Genomic DNA, 17,345 nt, shown 5'->3' with positions numbered 1-17,345 from the left:
ACAGTATTTCGCTGGCCTACTAATTTAGTCACTATGTTGAAAAATGAAATAAAATTGGTTTGGCACCAACTGTTTTGAAACAAACTCCTGCTGGCTGCTAGTTATTACTTTACTCGCTTCTAGATCTTTTACTGGGTTCCTCCACTAGACACCCCTGGCTGTTCTTTTAAAAATGGTAATGATTCTTCAGCCACACAGAAAAGGGGCCAGACTGTTTCCAAGGCACCCAAAAGCAAGACAAGGAATAATGGAGGGGAACTGAACAATAAGAGATTCAACCTGGAAATAAGGAGGAACTTTTTAAAAGTGTTTTCTATTTAATAACAATAAAATCCTTCCTTTGTTTTTGCTTTTTAATCTGCCAGATAAAAATGATGATCTAACATATGTTGCCTCCAGAACAGAAATGTGGTTTTCAGCTGGTTTGATGGAATACAAGGCCCTTCACTATGAGAAAGTTGGCCTAGTACAATGAAACCTCCATACTAAAAAACGAAAACCAAGGGATTATAAGACTTTTTCAATACAGAACCCTGTCAAGTCTCATTATGTCTCTCTTTGTGTTGTGTGTGCATACACACATATAGTCACACACATAGATACATATGTACATAAGGAGGAACTTTCTGACGGTGTGACCGACCAACCAGTGGAACAGCTTGCCAGCAGAGGTTGTGAGAGCTCCAACACTTGAGACTTTCAACAGGAGATTGGACTGGCATTTGTCTAAAATACTGTAGGGACTCCTACTTGAGCGGTGTGTGTGTGTGTGTTAGACTAGATGACCTACAAGGTCCCTTCCAGCTCTAATAATCTAATCTAAACTTGACCATTCCTTAAACCAGGGGTCCCCAAATTTAGGCAATGTTTAAGACTTCTAGACTTCAACTTCCAGATGTCAAGCTGGTGCACAAGTTGGTGATAAATTAACGGCTTGCCACACTATCTATAGAAGGCCTGATGTTTATGGGGACTTGGGAGGGGGTTTTTTTCATGAGGGAACAGATGCAGCCATAAAGGATTATTTCACAAACAACTCCCCCCCCCCCCCTTCAGTGTCTTGCTTTGTGAAAATGTAAAGCAGGGATTTCAAACTTTGGAAACTTTTAAGGTTTGTGGTATTCAACTCCCAGATTTCCCCAGCCAGCCACGAAGCCCAAAGCATACTGTTATTAATATACTGCTCAAAAAAATAAAGGGAACACTTAAATAACACATCCTAGATCTGGATGAATGAAATGTTCTCATTGAATACTTTGTTCTGTATAAAGTTGAATGTGCACAACAGCATGTGAAATTGATTGTCAGTGTTGCTTCCTAAGTGGATAGTTTGATTTCAGAGAAGTTTCATTTACTTGGAGTTACATTGTGTTAAGTGTTCCCTTTATTTTTTGAGCAGTGTATAAGATGATTTGAAAGTTATAGTTTGGGGTGCTTATTTAATGGTGGTAGATCCCAGGAGACAAAACTAGGTTTTAGGAGGCAGCATTGGATAAATAACATATACCTAAAGTTAAAATATAATATAATTGATCATGAAATAAAGATTCAAGATTGTGATTAAGTAGAAATTTCACCCGTCTTTTAATTTAATAATTTAATGTCATTTAATAGAATTTAAATTAGCCACTTAGGGACGGTTTGTAGAGGTGTAGGAGGACGTAGGGAAGAAGGAGAGTGTAGCGAGAGTAGGAGGGAAGGAAGAGAAGAAAGAAGAAAGGAAGGAAGGAGGAAGAGGGTAGTAGAAAAGGTGAGAGATATAAGTATCGTAGGTCACAGAGGTGGAATAGCCACCTGAGGTAGAAAGAGAGGAGTGGGGAAATACAGGACCAGATTGAATAGTAGAAATTAAAATTTAGAATGTGATTTGTTATAATTATTAAATATAAGAAATTATACTATGTACATGGATTGATATTGAAGGCATATGTGATGTCTTGTATGTTTTCAAGGTGGAGAAAAATGTAAAAAAAACCTTTTATTAAAAAAATAAAAGCATGCTGGCTGGGGAATTCTGGGAATTGAAGCCCACCCATCTTCCGGTGGCCAAGGTTAAAGAAACGGCTGCCCAAATTAGGCACCTGACTCTACCCATTTCCTATTTCTTTCTCTGTTCAGTGCTAGAACTGACGATTGAAGCTTAATAGCCAAGTAACCAAGAAAGGCATTAAACAAGAATGCAGGAAACCCAGGCTATGCATCGATTGGGTAGATGGGAAATGACTCACACAGCGACCATGGCCTGGAATCTGGGCTTTCCTGGCAAGGAGGAAACTGGGCAGATCCTGGTCAAACCCCAAGCAGCTTTAACTTATGCTCCATCTACCCAGCCCTCTTCCCTGAAGCAGACTCCGTGGAAAATTCCAGCCTCGACAGACGTTTGGCTGTCATTTAATTCTATGCCATCTCTCATGGTATAAAGGGGGGAGGGGGGAATTATGACTTACGGACTTCAACTCCCAGAATTATTTGAGCCAGTCATGCTGGCTCAGGACTTCTAGGAGTTGGAAGTCCACGGGTTAGATTTAAAATTTGCCAAAGTTGGAGACCCCCAGCTTGATCTAATCATCAGCATTGTCAATTCAATTTTATACTGAAACTTTCTAAATGTAACTTTAAAAAGTGACCAAATTCTGTATCTGGCAGGACACAGAACACGTGCAGAATATGTATCCCAGAAACACGTGGCTAGTTATGCAATGAACTGGGCTCAGCAAAACTGTGGCTTAAAAACACGACAGCAATCTTCCAGTATTTGAGAAGGGGCTGCCACAGAGAAGAGGGGGTCAAATTATTATTCAAAGCACCTGAAGGCAGGACAAGAAGCAATGGGTGGAAACTAACCAAAGATAGAAGCAAGCTGGAATTGTCAAGAAAGTTTCTTGACAATGAAAACAATTAACCAGTGGAACAACTTGCCACCAGAAGTTGTGGGTGCTCCAACACCCACAACCTGTGGGGGCTTTGAAGAAGAGATTTGAGAGCATTTTGTCCAGAATGATATAAGGTTTCCTGTTTGAGCAGGAGGCTGGAACAGACGACCTCCACCTTCCAGCCCTCTTGGGCAGGGGTTGGACTATAAGATCTCTAAGAACCCTTCCAGCCCTACTTTTCAGAGGCAAAATTCAGCTGCCTTCAAAGATTTGGTGACTTTAGCATTAAAACATTTTGCTTTTTCCCAGGGATAATTTTCCAACTACTCCATCTCCACGAGTTCCTTGATATAGCTAAGTCCTTGTCCTACAACCATTTGTTTAACAACCATTTGAAGTTAGGATAATGCTGCGGAAAGTTGCTCGGGACTGGTCCTCACACATATGGCCGTTCTTGCACTTATAACCCTCAGAGAATTATCCCTGCGCAGGTGATCAAAATCCATGCACTTTAAGCAACCAGCATGCATTATCCGCATTTGCTGCACCAGCTGAGAAAAAAAGGTGGTTAAATCAGATGTGACTCAGTTAATGACTGCATCACTTAAGTGACTACGATTCTGGTCCCAATTGTGCTCGAAAGTCAAGGATTAACCATAGCCTCCCATCATTGATAACTGTACCCCACTTGGTAAAGGACCCAGGGGAAGAGCCTTCTCTGTCGTGGCCCCGCCCCTCTGGAACCAGCTCCCCCCTGAGATTAGGATTGCCCCCACCCTCCCTGCCTTTTATAAACTCCTTAAAACCCACCTCTGTCGTCAGGCATGGGGGAACTAAAACATCTCCCCCTTGCCCATGTTGTTTTGCCGTTTGATTGATTGACTGTGTGCCTGTTTTTATATATATTGGGATTGTTTTATGAATTTTTAAACTTAAAATTGTAATTAGATTGGTGGGCATTGGATTTGTTACTATGTACTGTTTTTATTATTGTTGTGAGCCGCCCCGAGTTTGCGGAGAGGGGCGGCATATAAATCCAATAAATCTAATCTAATCTAATCTAAATATTAATATCAAGAAATATTTAAAAGAATATCATGAAGAAAAAACCCAAATAAATAAGGAATAATCTTATAAATCAAAATTAAGCCTTGTCTTGGCCCTGCTTGTTGTGGAGAGCCAGAGGGTACCTCTTTCATACAACAGAGGACAAAAAAAGGATATAAATATAACACAACACTTTACACCAGTGTTTTTCAAGCTTGGCAACAGTTTAAGATGCGTTGACTTCAACTCCCAGAGTTCCCCAGCCAGCATGCAGTTGAGGTCCACTTTTAAATCACGCTGGCTGGGGAATTCTAGGAGTTGAAGCCCATGCATCTTAAAATGTTGCTAAGCTTGGAAAACTGCACTAAACCAAAACTTCCGCCATCACATTATTTCCAAGCAGCTGTGAGAACCTAAACCCAAAGATTTGGGTTGGACTGGATGACCTACAAGGTCCTTTCCAATTCTGTTTAATCTGTTAAAGATCTAATTTCTGGTTTGGTGTGTTGTTTAGTTCCAGGTACTAAGCTAACGAAACCATGATAAATTAAACATCAATCAGGTCCAGAGCACCTATTCTCTTCACGCTGGCAGGCTGCGTTCACACAGGAGGTGACCCATCATAGGATCCAACACGTTAAACCTTAATCATGGCTTGTTTGGAAAGTGCTTAGAAACCACACCCACGTTTTCCCAGAGTGAATACAATTGCACTGCAAGCTACAGTTGTCTGTATCTCCAAATATCAGTCTCCAGCCCAAACATTTAACCAGGAACTACAATTCCTATTATCCCCAGTGAGCTCAGTGGAAAAGTACTGTAAATATGGGAAGTGGAGTGAAGTAGGTCTCCATGCTAAGGAGTGACTGAAATCAATTGTGTCTTTGACAAACAGATGCTCCTATTTTAAACCAGACCATAAATTATTTTTTCCCAAAAGTTTCCAAAGAGTTTGTAAAGAGAGTGAGAACGTTATGGGTTTTGTGTGTGTATGTGTGTGTGTTTAAATGTGCTTTTTAAAGAAAAATTCTGCAATGCAGTGAATGCTTTTGAGTTTGAAGAAAAATTTAGGGAAAATGGAGCTGTGCACTCAGCTCTGCATCCCCAATATGCACACACGCACACGAGATTTCACCAATTTTTGGCATTTTTTGCTTCCGTGAAGGAAAGATATGCCAAAAATCATCAAAATCTCATGCGCACGAATGTCCTCATGTGGGATTTTGCTTCCAACGCATGCACCGAAACCAAATCTTGCGCCAATGCACATGTACCCACGCCAGTCTCCGGGGCACACCAATAGCGCCGGAGATGAGGAACCCCCACCTGGTCTGGTCCATGGGCGCTGACATCTTTCTCTTTTTTTGGTATTTTTTTCTTGTTTTTCTTTTTCTTCTGTGCATGTACAGAAGCCAGATTTCTGGCACTGTGAACACGTTGCCATCTTTGGTTTTGCCTTTTCTTTTGAAATTTTTTCAGATTTTTCGGCACCGCGCCTGCGTGGGAGAAAGCGAATCGAATCGGCAGCCAGGTAAGTTAGAACCCACCCCTGAAGCAGATCGATCACGGATGAGAAACGGGCAAGGGTTTGAAGTGTGCAAAACCACGGTTGTGCAAAAACACAAGCTCCTAGGAGGGTGTGAGGAATTTCTTTACTCTTCAGCTTTTCCAAGTTTCAGGAGGTCGAACAAATGGCAGAATTTTGAAAACCGAAAAGGGGGGAGAAAACCATCAAAATCTTCCCTGCTTTTGGGATCCACCTCACCATCATGCCCAATTTGGCACCAGCTGGAATTTCTGACCATGCTTGGAAAAGAAAAAAGCAAACTGCAACCCAAGTTTCTAGTCCTCAAACGAGGCCCAGCAGGGAAATTTTAAAAAAAATTCCATGAAGCGCCAGACAGGGAAGCATCTGCGGGGTCGAAAATGGATGCACAATATGACAAGCTCTGGATTTTGGCTACGATGGGACAGCGAAACATCCAGACCCAGAACTCTTGAATTCAGCTGTTAATGCGGGACGTAAAGGGTGGGCTGTTTTAACTGTCCCCCCTACTCGAGATTAGAGACTAACTGGGACTTATGGTCAGAAGTAATAGGATGTGTTCTATTCCTCTTCAACCCCCCCCCCTTTTGCAATGAGGGTAGCAAAAATACAGCTGCTCCCCCTCCCATTTTGGGGTACACTCTAGACTGAAAGCCGCTCATAAACCAGCCATCCTAAACAAGACACCCTCCATAACTCAAACGATAGCTTTGACCCGACACCCAAACGTGTCAGGCTGATAAATAGCCCGATTCCCACAATTCTCAGCAATGCCCATATCTCAAGGGCACGGGTCTTCAAACATGGCAACTTTAAGACATGTGGACTTCAACTCCCAGAATTCTCCAGAGTTGAAGTCCGCTAGTCTTAAAGTTGCCAAGTTTGGGGATTCCTGCCCTTGGGATTCTGGGAAACTAAGCCAGGCTTCCTTGCTTGCTCCAGGAAAGCAGTTAAACCCAGAGGAACCTTTCCTTCCAGCCAACCAGAAGATTCCCAATCCCATCCCTAATTTTATTTCCCAGGTAGGGTGATTGTGAGCTTTAGCAATGTGTCCCCTTTGAGACTCCATACTCTGTACGGGGCTAGTTAATCGGGTCTGGAGGCCCACAGGGTCAGCCATACAAGGAACTGGGAGGTGGGGAGGGGTCCATCCTGCTTTGCCTCAATGCTCATTCCAAGTGCTGCCCGCCCATCTCCTGCCTATGCACCAGAGGACTCCAACTCCCAGAATTCCCCAGCCAGTTGAAACCCATCACCAAAGTTGGGAAACAGCTCTGCTATTTGCTGAACCTTTTTTGGCTTCTACCAAAACTATGTCCTCGGTGCTAATTTGTGCCCAAGGATGCTATAGCCACTTGGGAGGAACCCTGCCTGGCTGCCTGGTAGCACTTATGGCCCAAAAATGTGTCTAATGGTTCCGAGAATATGAATCGCTCCTCCAAAACAGGGCTAAAACTGCCGATAAGAAAGGAAGAGAAGAGAGACTTCCAGCAGAGATGTGGTGAGTGTGGACATTTGTGGGCAGTGAGGAAATGTGCTCAGTGGTCATCCAATTTTCCTCTTTGGCAAGGGGGGCCAGGAAAACAGATAGGTATAAAAGAGGATAAAGACCACCGATTCTCCTGGGAAAAGAGGGTCCCATGTGTGTGCCTTCCTGGGACAGCTGTCTGGCTTGTAGGAATAAAAACACACCCTTATCAAAGGATGGCAAGAATGTGGGCTCAGTTATCCCCGCTTCCTGGATCCCGCGAGGAATCCCAGGATTATATTCCGGCTAAAATAAAAATGCAAGCCATTTTTTTTCCTGCAGCACCAGAGAAGATTACAGCCTTAAAACATTGTATTACACTTTCTTCCAGGAGACAAACTCACACACATATATATGCAGACATATCTATCCAAGCATAGATATATCTATATATATGTATATGTATATATATGTATATATATATATATACATACATATATATCAGAACATACAGCATTGTACATTTGAGAAAGGCTGGGCGACTCGGCTTCGCATAGAGCAGGGAGATTTGAAGTCGGTCCCCCCTGCGGGCAGCACGCGGGCATCTCCCACCCAGAGTGCGTTGCTGCGCTCAGCCTGTCCGTCCAGAGGTGGTGGTGGTGGGGATCACTCATGCCTGCGCTTGGAAGGTGGCACCAGATGGGAAGGGAGTTCGGCTGGCAACTCATGTCCTTCCAGCTTGACTTTGATGAGATGGTTGGCCAAGGCGAACTCCTCGTCGTCCAGCAGCCCATCTTTGTCCACATCCGCCAGCTTCCAGATCTTGCCCAGGACGGTGTTGGGCAACTTGGACTTGACCATCTCCTTCTTGGCGCTGGCACCGGTGATCTTGCCGTTGACTGGTGAGAGGGTGTAGAAGATCTCGTCGTAAGTGGGCTTGTCCTTGCTGACCACCCACTCCACGTCGTCGATGCCCTCGCCGGCCCCCTCGCCGTAACCGTGGCCGAAGGGCCCGTTCATGGTGCCTTCAAACGCCCCGCCCTTCACCACCTGGGAGGGCATCTGCGACTCCTCCTGGCGCACCATTACCATCAGTCGGGCGATGTCATTGGCCAGCATGTCATCCACCGCGTCCAGCAATTTCTGCTTCAGAGGCTGGAACTTGTTGAAGTCCTGGGTCAGGAGCTGTTCCTGAGGACACACAAACACACCATGTTGTGACTTTTGGGCCAAGAGACCACAGCAGGATGGGTCGAGCAGTTAGAGGTCAACTCCAGGGTTTCTCACCCCCAAATCTACAGGGGCCCGACTGGGAGGAGATTGGAGCTGTAATTGCCCTTCACAAGGGTTTGGTGGGAAACAATCAGAATATCTCAGGGACCGCCTTCTGCCGCATGAATCCCAGCGACTAGTTAGGTCCCACAGAGTGGGTCTTCTCTGGGTCCCGTCAACCAAACAATGTCGTTTGGCGGGACCCAGAGGAAGAGCCTTCTCTGTGGCGGCCCCGACCCTCTGGAACCAACTCCCCCCAGAGATTAGAATTGCCCCCACCCTCCTTGCCTTTTGTAAGCTGCTTAAAACCCACCTCTGCCGCCAGGCATGGGGGAACTAAGATACACTTTCCCCTAGGCCTTCACAATTTTATGTATGGTATGTTTGTATGTATGATTGGTCTTTATATAATGGGTTTTAACTGCTTTTTTAGTATTGGATTTTGTTGTACTGTTTTACTGCTGTTGTTAGCCGCCCCGAGTCTGCGGAGAGGGGTGGCATACAAATCCAATAAATAATAATAATAATAATAATCATCATCATCATCATCTGGCAGTCCTTAATTTATCAATAGCAATAGCACTTATATCCTGCTTCACGGTGCCTTTCTAGCCCTCTCTGAGCAGCCTCTTGCCCCCAACAATCTGGGTCCTCATTTCACCCACCTCAGAAGGATGGAAGTCATCCTGCTGAGATTTGAACTGCCAAATTGCAGGCAGTTGGCAGAAGGAGTCTATAGTACCACACTCTAACCACTGTGCCGCCACGATTGTTTGTGTTTATTTAGTGACCATTTAAAAGTCCGGTTGGAATTTCTGGCTCCAATTCTTGAAATGCAAGGAAAACAGACCAGGCACAGCTTAGCAACATCTCAGCATGTCAACCCTGGAGCTGACTTGGCTGTGGCCATTTTGGGGCTTTAGTGCTGTGGGAAAGGCAGAAGGGAGCAGAGATGGTTGGTTCTTTCTCTGGGGAACCAAGGACATACCCACCAGGAGGGAAGGGACTGGAGTCACATAGCAACTGGAATGTATCCTGATTGGGCCATTGGACTGATTGCTGGGAGAAACACTTTTAATTAAATGAAAACTACGGGAACATTTAGAGTCAGGTGGTGACAATATAACATGTCCAATAAATCTGTTCTTTGAGGAATCTACCTGCCTCGGGGTTTTGATTGCTATGGGTGTCTTTTCATGCCAGCCCAAATTCTAGCATTCAGCTTTCTTACAGTCTTTATATCCCGCCTGCCTAGTCCCCAAAAGTACAGATAGTCCTTGAGTTACAACAGTTTCATTCGGAGTTACAACTGCACTGAAAAAAAGTGACTTACGACCATTTTTCACACGTATGACCTTTGGAGCATCCTCACAGACCCGTGATCAAAATCCGGATGGCTTGGCAACATATTTATGACAGTTGCAGTGGTCCTGGTCTCATGTAATTCCCTTTTGCGACCTTGTGACAAGCCAGATTCACTTAACAACCACAGTATGGATTCCCTTAACAGCTGTGGCAAGCAAGGTTGTAAAACAGGGCGTAACTCAACTTGAAACCACTGTTGATTTTAAACAATTGTTTTAAACAATTTCAAACAAGAATTTTAAACAGCTGTCTCGCTTAGCAATTTTGGCCGTAATTTAAGGACCACCTGTACATGGATAATATGACCATGTGTGATACCACTGGGGTGAACCCTCTTCCCAGCCAGCTTCCCCCCCCCCCTTGGGTCTTGACCCAAGTCTCTACCTGCATCTTACGGAGGCTGGGAAAATCTCCAGGTGAAATCTGGTGCTCCCGTTCGATCTTCAGGTAGATCTCACCCAGGTTGTTCAAGAGTTCCTTCTTCTTGCTCTCTTTGCCGAAGACGTTGGGCATCTCCTTCTTCAAAGAGCTGATGATGTAGGCGTGGACCTACCAAGAAGCAGAAAGAGACAGGGTTGAGGAAGGGGTCTCTGGACCGAGTCACGATGGACTGGCAGAAAGAGCCTTAGAAACAAAGATCTCCAACCTTGGTCCCTTTATTTATTGTTTATAAGATTTGTAGGCTGCCCAACTCCCCACGTACTCTAAGCAGCAAACAGCAATATAAAAAAGCAGTAAAAAAAGCAGTAAAAAAGCAGTACAAAACCCTGGAGGTGTCTGTAATATGGTAAATGATTTAGCTTTACTAGATAAATGGTCAAAGCAATGGAAACTGCAGTTTAATGTTTTCAAATGTAAACACTTGGGGAAAAGGAATCCTCAATCTGAGTATTGCATTGGCAGTTCTGTGTTAGCAAAAACTTCAGAAGAGAAGGATTTAGGGGTAGTGATTCCTGACAGTCTCAAAATGGGTGAGCAGTGGGGAAACTTCAACATGTCACAGGCCTGTGTTATTGCCGACAGAGTCAGTTCAGAGTTTAGTTTCCTCGGATGAAGAAGAAGGTGGGAGTGACTTGGAAGAGGGGGGCTTGGCACACAGCCCAGGCAGTCAATCTCCATTATCTTCCATTGATTCAGATGAAGACATCTTGGACCCACGCAAGTGCAGAATTATGCGTAGAAGAGGCCAAGTAAGGACATATTACAGGAGATAAGAGAGGCCACCTGTGTTTGGGTGGGGCTCCAATAATTAGGGCTGCTGCTATAAATAGCAGCGTGTGGGTTTGGCCATTGTGGAAGAGTATCTGATCGCAGTTCTTCAGGAATCGTGCCTTGACTTTGTTTGTTGATTTTTCACGTCTTTGAAACCAACGCAAACTGTGTGGGTGTTTCACTTCGTGGAAGAAGAAGGGGTGTGAAGTTTCTTCACAGCTGCTAGCTAAGTATTTAAAGACTGATTAAGGGAAATTGGGACGAGTGCTCTTTGCAATACAAAAAGAGTGCTCAGTTTATTTTGAATTTTGTGATAAAGAACATTATTTTGAATTTTCAAACGTGTGTGTGTCTGAAATTTGTATCCTTGAATTTTCGGGAGGCTCCTACCAGAGAGCCCAACAGAACATCGAGGCACTGAAAAAAGAGGACTTATCGACTGGTTTTCACCCTTATGACCAATGCACCAATCCCACGCTCATGGGATAAAAAGTTTGGGTGCTTGACAACTGACAACAACTGTTATGATAGTTGCGGCATCTTTGCAGTCACACGAACACCACTTGCAACCTTCTCAAAGTAGGGGAAACCAGAATACAGAATATAACAGAACTGGAAGAGACTTTGGGAGGTCTTCTAGCTCAAGCAAGAGACCTTGTACCTGTGATGGCAAACCTATGGCACACCTGCAACAGGTGGCATGCCAAGACATATTGGAGGGCACGTGAGACTTTGCCCTGAGTCAGCTCCAGCAATTTTCAGCCTTGGGGAAGGCCAATTCACTCTCCAGACATTTCAGGGAAGCTTCCCTGAAGCCCCAGAGTATAAAAAAAAAATCGCCCAATCGCAAACTGGAAGTTCAGAGAAACGCACTTCCGTTTTTCCGTTGTGCTGGATTTTGCACTCCGGAGGGTTCAGGGAAGCTTCCTGAAGTCCCGGAGAATGAAAAACAGCACAACGGGCAAACTGGAAGTGCATTTTCCCAAACTTCCGGTTTGCCCATTTGGGCATTTTTTTTTCACCTATCTTGCTTCAGAAAGACCTGTGCGCATGCGTGGGGGGCAACGTGGGGGGTGGTGGTTTGCGCATGCGTGGGGGTGAGGGAATGTGCACACAGGCTAGCACACCCGCACACACTCTTTTGGCATGGAAACCAAAAAAAGGTTCGCCATCACTGCCCTATACTGTTCCAGACAAGTGGCTGTCCAGTTTCTTCTTTAAAAATCTCCAATGGTGAAGCACCCACAACTTCTGGTGGCAAGCTGTTCCACTGGTTAATTGTCCTCATTGTTAGGAAGTTTCTCCTAAATTCCAAATTGCTTCCTTGATGGGAAAGCAAGTAGGGAAAGCAAGTAGGATGCTTGGCTGCATAGCTACAGGTATAACAAGCAGGAAGAGGGAGATTATGATCCCGCTATATAGAATGCTGGTGAGACCACATTTGGAATACTGTGTTCAGTTCTGGAGACCTTACCTACAAAAAGATATTGACAAAATTGAACGGGTCCAAAGACGGGCTACAAGAATGGTGGAAGGTCTTAAGCATAAAACGTATCAGGAAAGACTTCATGAACTCAATCTGTATAGTCTGGAGGACAGAAGGAAAAGGGGGGACATGATCGAAACATTTAAATATGTTAAAGGGTTAAAGGAGGGAAGTGTTTTTAATAGGAAAGTGAACACAAGAACAAGGGGACACAATCTGAAGTTAGTTGGGGGAAAGATCAAAAGCAACATGAGAAAATATTATTTTACTGAAAGAGTAGTAGATCCTTGGAACAAACTTCCAGCAGACGTGGTAGATAAAGCCACAGTAACTGAATTTAAACATGCCTGGGATAAACATATATCCATCCTAAGATAAAACACAGAAAATAGTATAAGGGCAGACTAGATGGACCATGACGTCTTTTTCTGCCGTCAGACTTCTATGTTTCTATGAGTTTCTATCCCTTGCTTCTTGTCCTGTCTTTTGGTGCTTTGGAAAATACCTTGACCCCTTTCCTCCTCTCTGTGGTAGCCCCTAAAATATTGGAAGATGCTCTCCTGTCTCCCCTGGTCCTTCTCTTCCCTAGACCAGCCATGCCCAGTTCCTGCAACCATTCATCATATATTTTAACCTCCAGTCCCCTAATCATCCTGATTGCTCTTCTCTACACTCTTTCTAGAGTCTCAATGTCAACCTTTTTTATAGTGTGGTGACCAAAACCGGATGCAGTACTCTAGGTGTGGTCTTACTAAGGCTTTATAGAGTGGTATTAGTACCTCCTTTAATTCTATCCCTTTGTAAATGTAACTTAGGACTGAATTGGCTTTTTTGGCTGCTGCCGCGCTGCTAGCTCCAAGATCCCTCTCACAGTCACGCCTGGTCTCATCCAGTCTATATGTATATTTTTAGTTTGTCTTGCCTGTTCTGCCTGACCGGCCTCAAGCAATGATTAACGGTCCAGGAAAGAAGGTCAGACACACACGTGCATAGTTAGTCAACAAACTTGTATTAAACAGAAAAAAAAAAGTCTAAAGAAAACGGTCCTTACTTTCAGGAGTAAAACACAGGTTGAGTTGAAAATTCAGCCAGCTACAAAGTTCATGAAAAAGCAAACAAATACAAAAGTCACGTAGCATAAATGTTCCAAGAGGTCTCTGAATTCTCACGGCACAAAAGCAGCAGCTTGTCCCAGAGTTTTCAACTCCCACAACGCTGAGTTGAAATCCAAGAGCAGAAACTTCAAAGCAGGAACGCCGCCGCCACACAAACCACCCAGATAAACAGCCACAGTTTGCCTTGGCTTCTGTTCCCTTTTTATGCCGTTAGCCCTCATTAAGGGAGCCACACCCAGCCCAGGTGCGCCTATCATGCCTTATCATACTTCTTAAAGCGATCCCTTCTTTGTAAGGCCCTTCGGTTGCGTAAATTAATGTATTGCCCTGCAGACGAACTGTCCGAAGAACTGCCAGCCAAATCCCCTGAGCTGTCTGCTGAATCCTCCTGGCTCTCTGCCACATCTTCCTGACTGTCTGCTACATCTTCCTGGCTGTCAGCCAGGCTTTCACAGTCACTGTGTGCCACGTCTCCCCATCTGTGGGGGCAACGGCTGGCCCAGGCCCAAACACAACATTGCCTAGTGTAGGACTTTGCTTTTCTCACCAAAGAATTTGTTGGATAAGGCCCAGCGTTTCAGACTGGATTGGATCTAGGCCTGTTATAAAAATAAATTAAACAAATAAACAGAAGGAGGGGACAGCCCTTCAAACCTGCCAGTGCAATAATGTTGACAAATGTGCCCTCAATCCGTCTTCCCATGCGGCTCTCAGGGGATTACAAAATTTGAAAGGGTCAAAAAATTAATTCAGATCCAAATTGGCTTAAAACCCTTAAACCAGTGTTTCCAAATCATCACCGTTTCAAGAGATCTGGACTTCAACTCCCAGAATTCCACAGCCAGCATTGTCTAATAAGGTTAAGAAACATAATTTTAATTTTCAGAAACATGAAGAAAGGCAATCTCAAGTCAAATCTGATTCTTAACTTTCTTGCCAGTGATACTAAAGAAAAAATGGTTTGCTATCACCTTCTTCCATTTAAAAAAAACCTAATATATAGCTTTGGCATCTCCTGGTGGTGTCTCATCCAAGAAATACAAATCCAGTCCTGCTTAGCTTTATGTGAAGCCCTTAACTTACTAAACTGGGGAACAATTTAACTGAAGCATTAAGTGAGCTGTGCCCAATTTTACAACATTTTTTGTCATGGTCATTAACCGAATCCCAGAGTTATTAAGCAACTTAACTTAACTCGGTGACTTTGTCAAGCGACCCCAGGTCTCTGCAACTGTTGTAAATTCACACAGGTGTAATTTACAAGGGCCTGAATTTTGATCATGTGATGTGGGGGATGTTGTGACGGTCACAAATGCAAGGACTAGTCATAAGTAACTTTTTTGTCGTTAGAGTTGCCCCCATAAATTCAAACAGTTACTAAACTAATGGTTGTAATTGAAAGACTACTTATATCGCCTTGTGAATCTCCCCCCTTCCCGGTTGTAACTTTGAATGGCTGATGAAGAAACGGTTATTACGGTGAGGACTATATCAATTGAGATAAGGAATTCTCCTATTGCTGTATGGTAGTGTCTATTAACCTCAGCTGGGGAATTCTGGGAGGTGTAGTCCATACTTCCTAAAACCTTTGCAACACACAAAGGAAGTTTTATGGAACTTGACAAGAATCTGGATCAGGAACTCAGACAGGGAGTTTTCTGGAAATTTTTCTAATTCCCTCAAAGCTTTCACAAAGATCAGATTTTGCTGTGTGTGAGAGAGACTTCTCCTTTCAATTGGATGCATTTATTTAAAAAACACACACTGTCTTCTTGGGTTTTTTTTTTGTGATTCTGGAAAACTCTTTCAGAAAAAGGGTTGGTTTTTTTTTTTCAACTTTAGCACATCAAACATTTTTGGGGAAAGGCAAAAAGAAAAAAATAAGTTCTCCCTTTCCTGTGGTTGTGCGTTACAAAGTTCAAAAGTTACCTTAGTTTTCAGAGTATAAGATGCACCTTAATCATGCCTTAAAAAAAAATAACCCTCCCCCTCACCTGCAAAAAAGAATTATTATTTTTTTGCTTGAGATTCTTCCCCGATGCTGGAAGACATGGATTGCCCAGGGAAAATGGTATATAACTTCAGAAAGGCTTGAAAACCTCACCTGGAAAGTCAAACTCAACTTCCACTAGTGAGCCAGAATAAATACCATATTTTCCAGAATATAAAATGAACCTTTTTCCTCCTTTAAATGAGGCTGAAAATTTGGGTGCCTCTTATAACCCGAATGTAGCTTCTTCTAAGCTTTTTCCCCCCGGCCTTAACCAAGTGCTAACGATCTTCCCAGCTTTAAGGGTTTTTTTTCCAGCCCTAAGTCTTTGCAGGCTTTTTTTCATTGCTATTTGCTCCAAATAAGGTATTTTTTAAAGCCCTAACCAGGGGATAAAATAATGTGCTGAACCTGCCCAGATTAAGGATCCATTTTCCTTCCCCAAAACTAAGGTGCGTCTTATACTCACAATCTGAAGTTAGTTGGGGGAAAGATCAAAGGCAACATGAGAAAATATTATTTTACTGAAAGAGTAGTAGATCCTTGGAACAAACTTCCAACAGACGTGGTTGGTAAATCCACAGTAACTGAATTTAAACATGCCTGGGATAAACATATATCCATTGTAAGATAAAATACAGGAAACAGTATAAGGGCAGACTAGATGGACCATGAGGTCTTTTCCTGCCGTCAGTCTTCTATGTTTCTATGTTTCTACTCTGAAAAATATGGTCACTTTTGGTTGCAGGTAATTTTAGTATGCCTCTTGAAGCGTACATGTGAATGTTGCTGCTGCAAAAACAAAAGGCTAATTTAAGGTACGAGTAGGTTCTAATTCACTTCGCCGTTGGTTCGTTCCCTCCCACGCTGTGTGGGCACATGTATTGCGCGCTGTCAGATTTGCCACGCATGCACGGTGCCAAAAACCAAGCTTCTGCACACACGCAGAAGCAAAAAAACCAAGATGGCGGCACCCATAGACCAGCGCCAATGGAAATGGCTCCATGACATCATCAGCGGTTTACTAACCGTTTTAGAACCAGTTAGAACTGGTAAGAACCCACCTCTGGTCTGAGTTAAATTTAAATTTTAAACCCCAATATCAGGAAATTCCACTCACCCAGGTGCAACAATCATTTTTCCTCAAGGGGGTCATTAACGCAGATTCCCGCTCCATATTAAAGGATCGTCTGTTGGAAAATTTGTGTGTTTCCACAAAGGGAGCTTTTTAGAGAGCTGTGCCCTAGAAGGATTCTGCTCCGAGTGTGTTTATGTGTTTGCAAAAACAGCCCAATACTAAAAATAGGATGCATTTGGTGGGAAATTTTCTGAGCCTTCCCTACAGTCTCGGCTTTTGGGAATTAATACCCAGCCCCAAGGGCCACATTTTCTATGAACAGAGCCAGTACAGGCCCACAGCGAAAGAATAAATACACACACACATCTAATTTTTAAACTTTAAAACTTTCTTTAAAACTTTGGGGTGTGGGGATAAAGAAGTCAGTGGTAATTGTTGGACATTTAAAGAAATGTTTTTAAAAATGTTTGAAAAGTCTTTGAAAAGTTTTTTAAAAGTCTTTGACTTCCTCACTTAACCACCTTGGCAAACAACAACAAAAGGTCACAAAATGGCGGTCAAATCAGTTCTGGTGACTCGCTTATGACTGCCCTGACTTGTGACAGAAATACCAGTCCTAATCATGGTCATAAATCAAGGATTACTTGTATTTACAGGAAGGGTTGGGAGACCAGTCTGCTCTCCATAGAATGGGGTGCTTTAGGGTGGGGGAATCTCCAAATTTGGCAACTTTAAACACCTGTGGACTTCAACTCCCAGAATTCCCCAGCCAGTATGGCGCCTTGAAGTTGCTATGTTTAGAGACCTTGGCTTTAGGGCAGGGGTGTCAAACTCGTGTTGTCCTGAGATGTATCGGGACTTTCCTCCCTTCGCTAAACCGGGTGTGCGTGTGG

At 43.6% G+C, this 17,345-nt stretch overlaps 1 protein-coding gene across 1 annotated transcript in view; it reads right to left on the bottom strand.

Moving 5' to 3' along the window:
- Positions 1-5,553: 5,553 nt before the first annotated feature.
- The window catches only part of EHD1 (EH domain containing 1), a 49,795-nt gene continuing 38,003 nt past the window's right edge, over positions 5,554-17,345 (bottom strand). Inside the window, exons 4-5 of the mRNA XM_070766615.1 lie at positions 9,956-10,120; positions 5,554-8,125 (exon numbers count right to left, since the gene is read on the bottom strand). Coding sequence (XP_070622716.1) covers positions 7,601-8,125; positions 9,956-10,120 — 690 coding nt within the window. The 3' untranslated portion in view covers positions 5,554-7,600. The remainder of the gene's footprint in view (positions 8,126-9,955; positions 10,121-17,345) is intronic.

This window comes from Erythrolamprus reginae, chromosome 13 (genome assembly GCF_031021105.1).
Source record: "Erythrolamprus reginae isolate rEryReg1 chromosome 13, rEryReg1.hap1, whole genome shotgun sequence".
NCBI lineage: Eukaryota > Metazoa > Chordata > Lepidosauria > Squamata > Dipsadidae > Erythrolamprus > Erythrolamprus reginae.
Note: the sequence above shows the minus strand (reverse complement) of the source record. Positions and strands in the feature narration are given on the sequence as shown.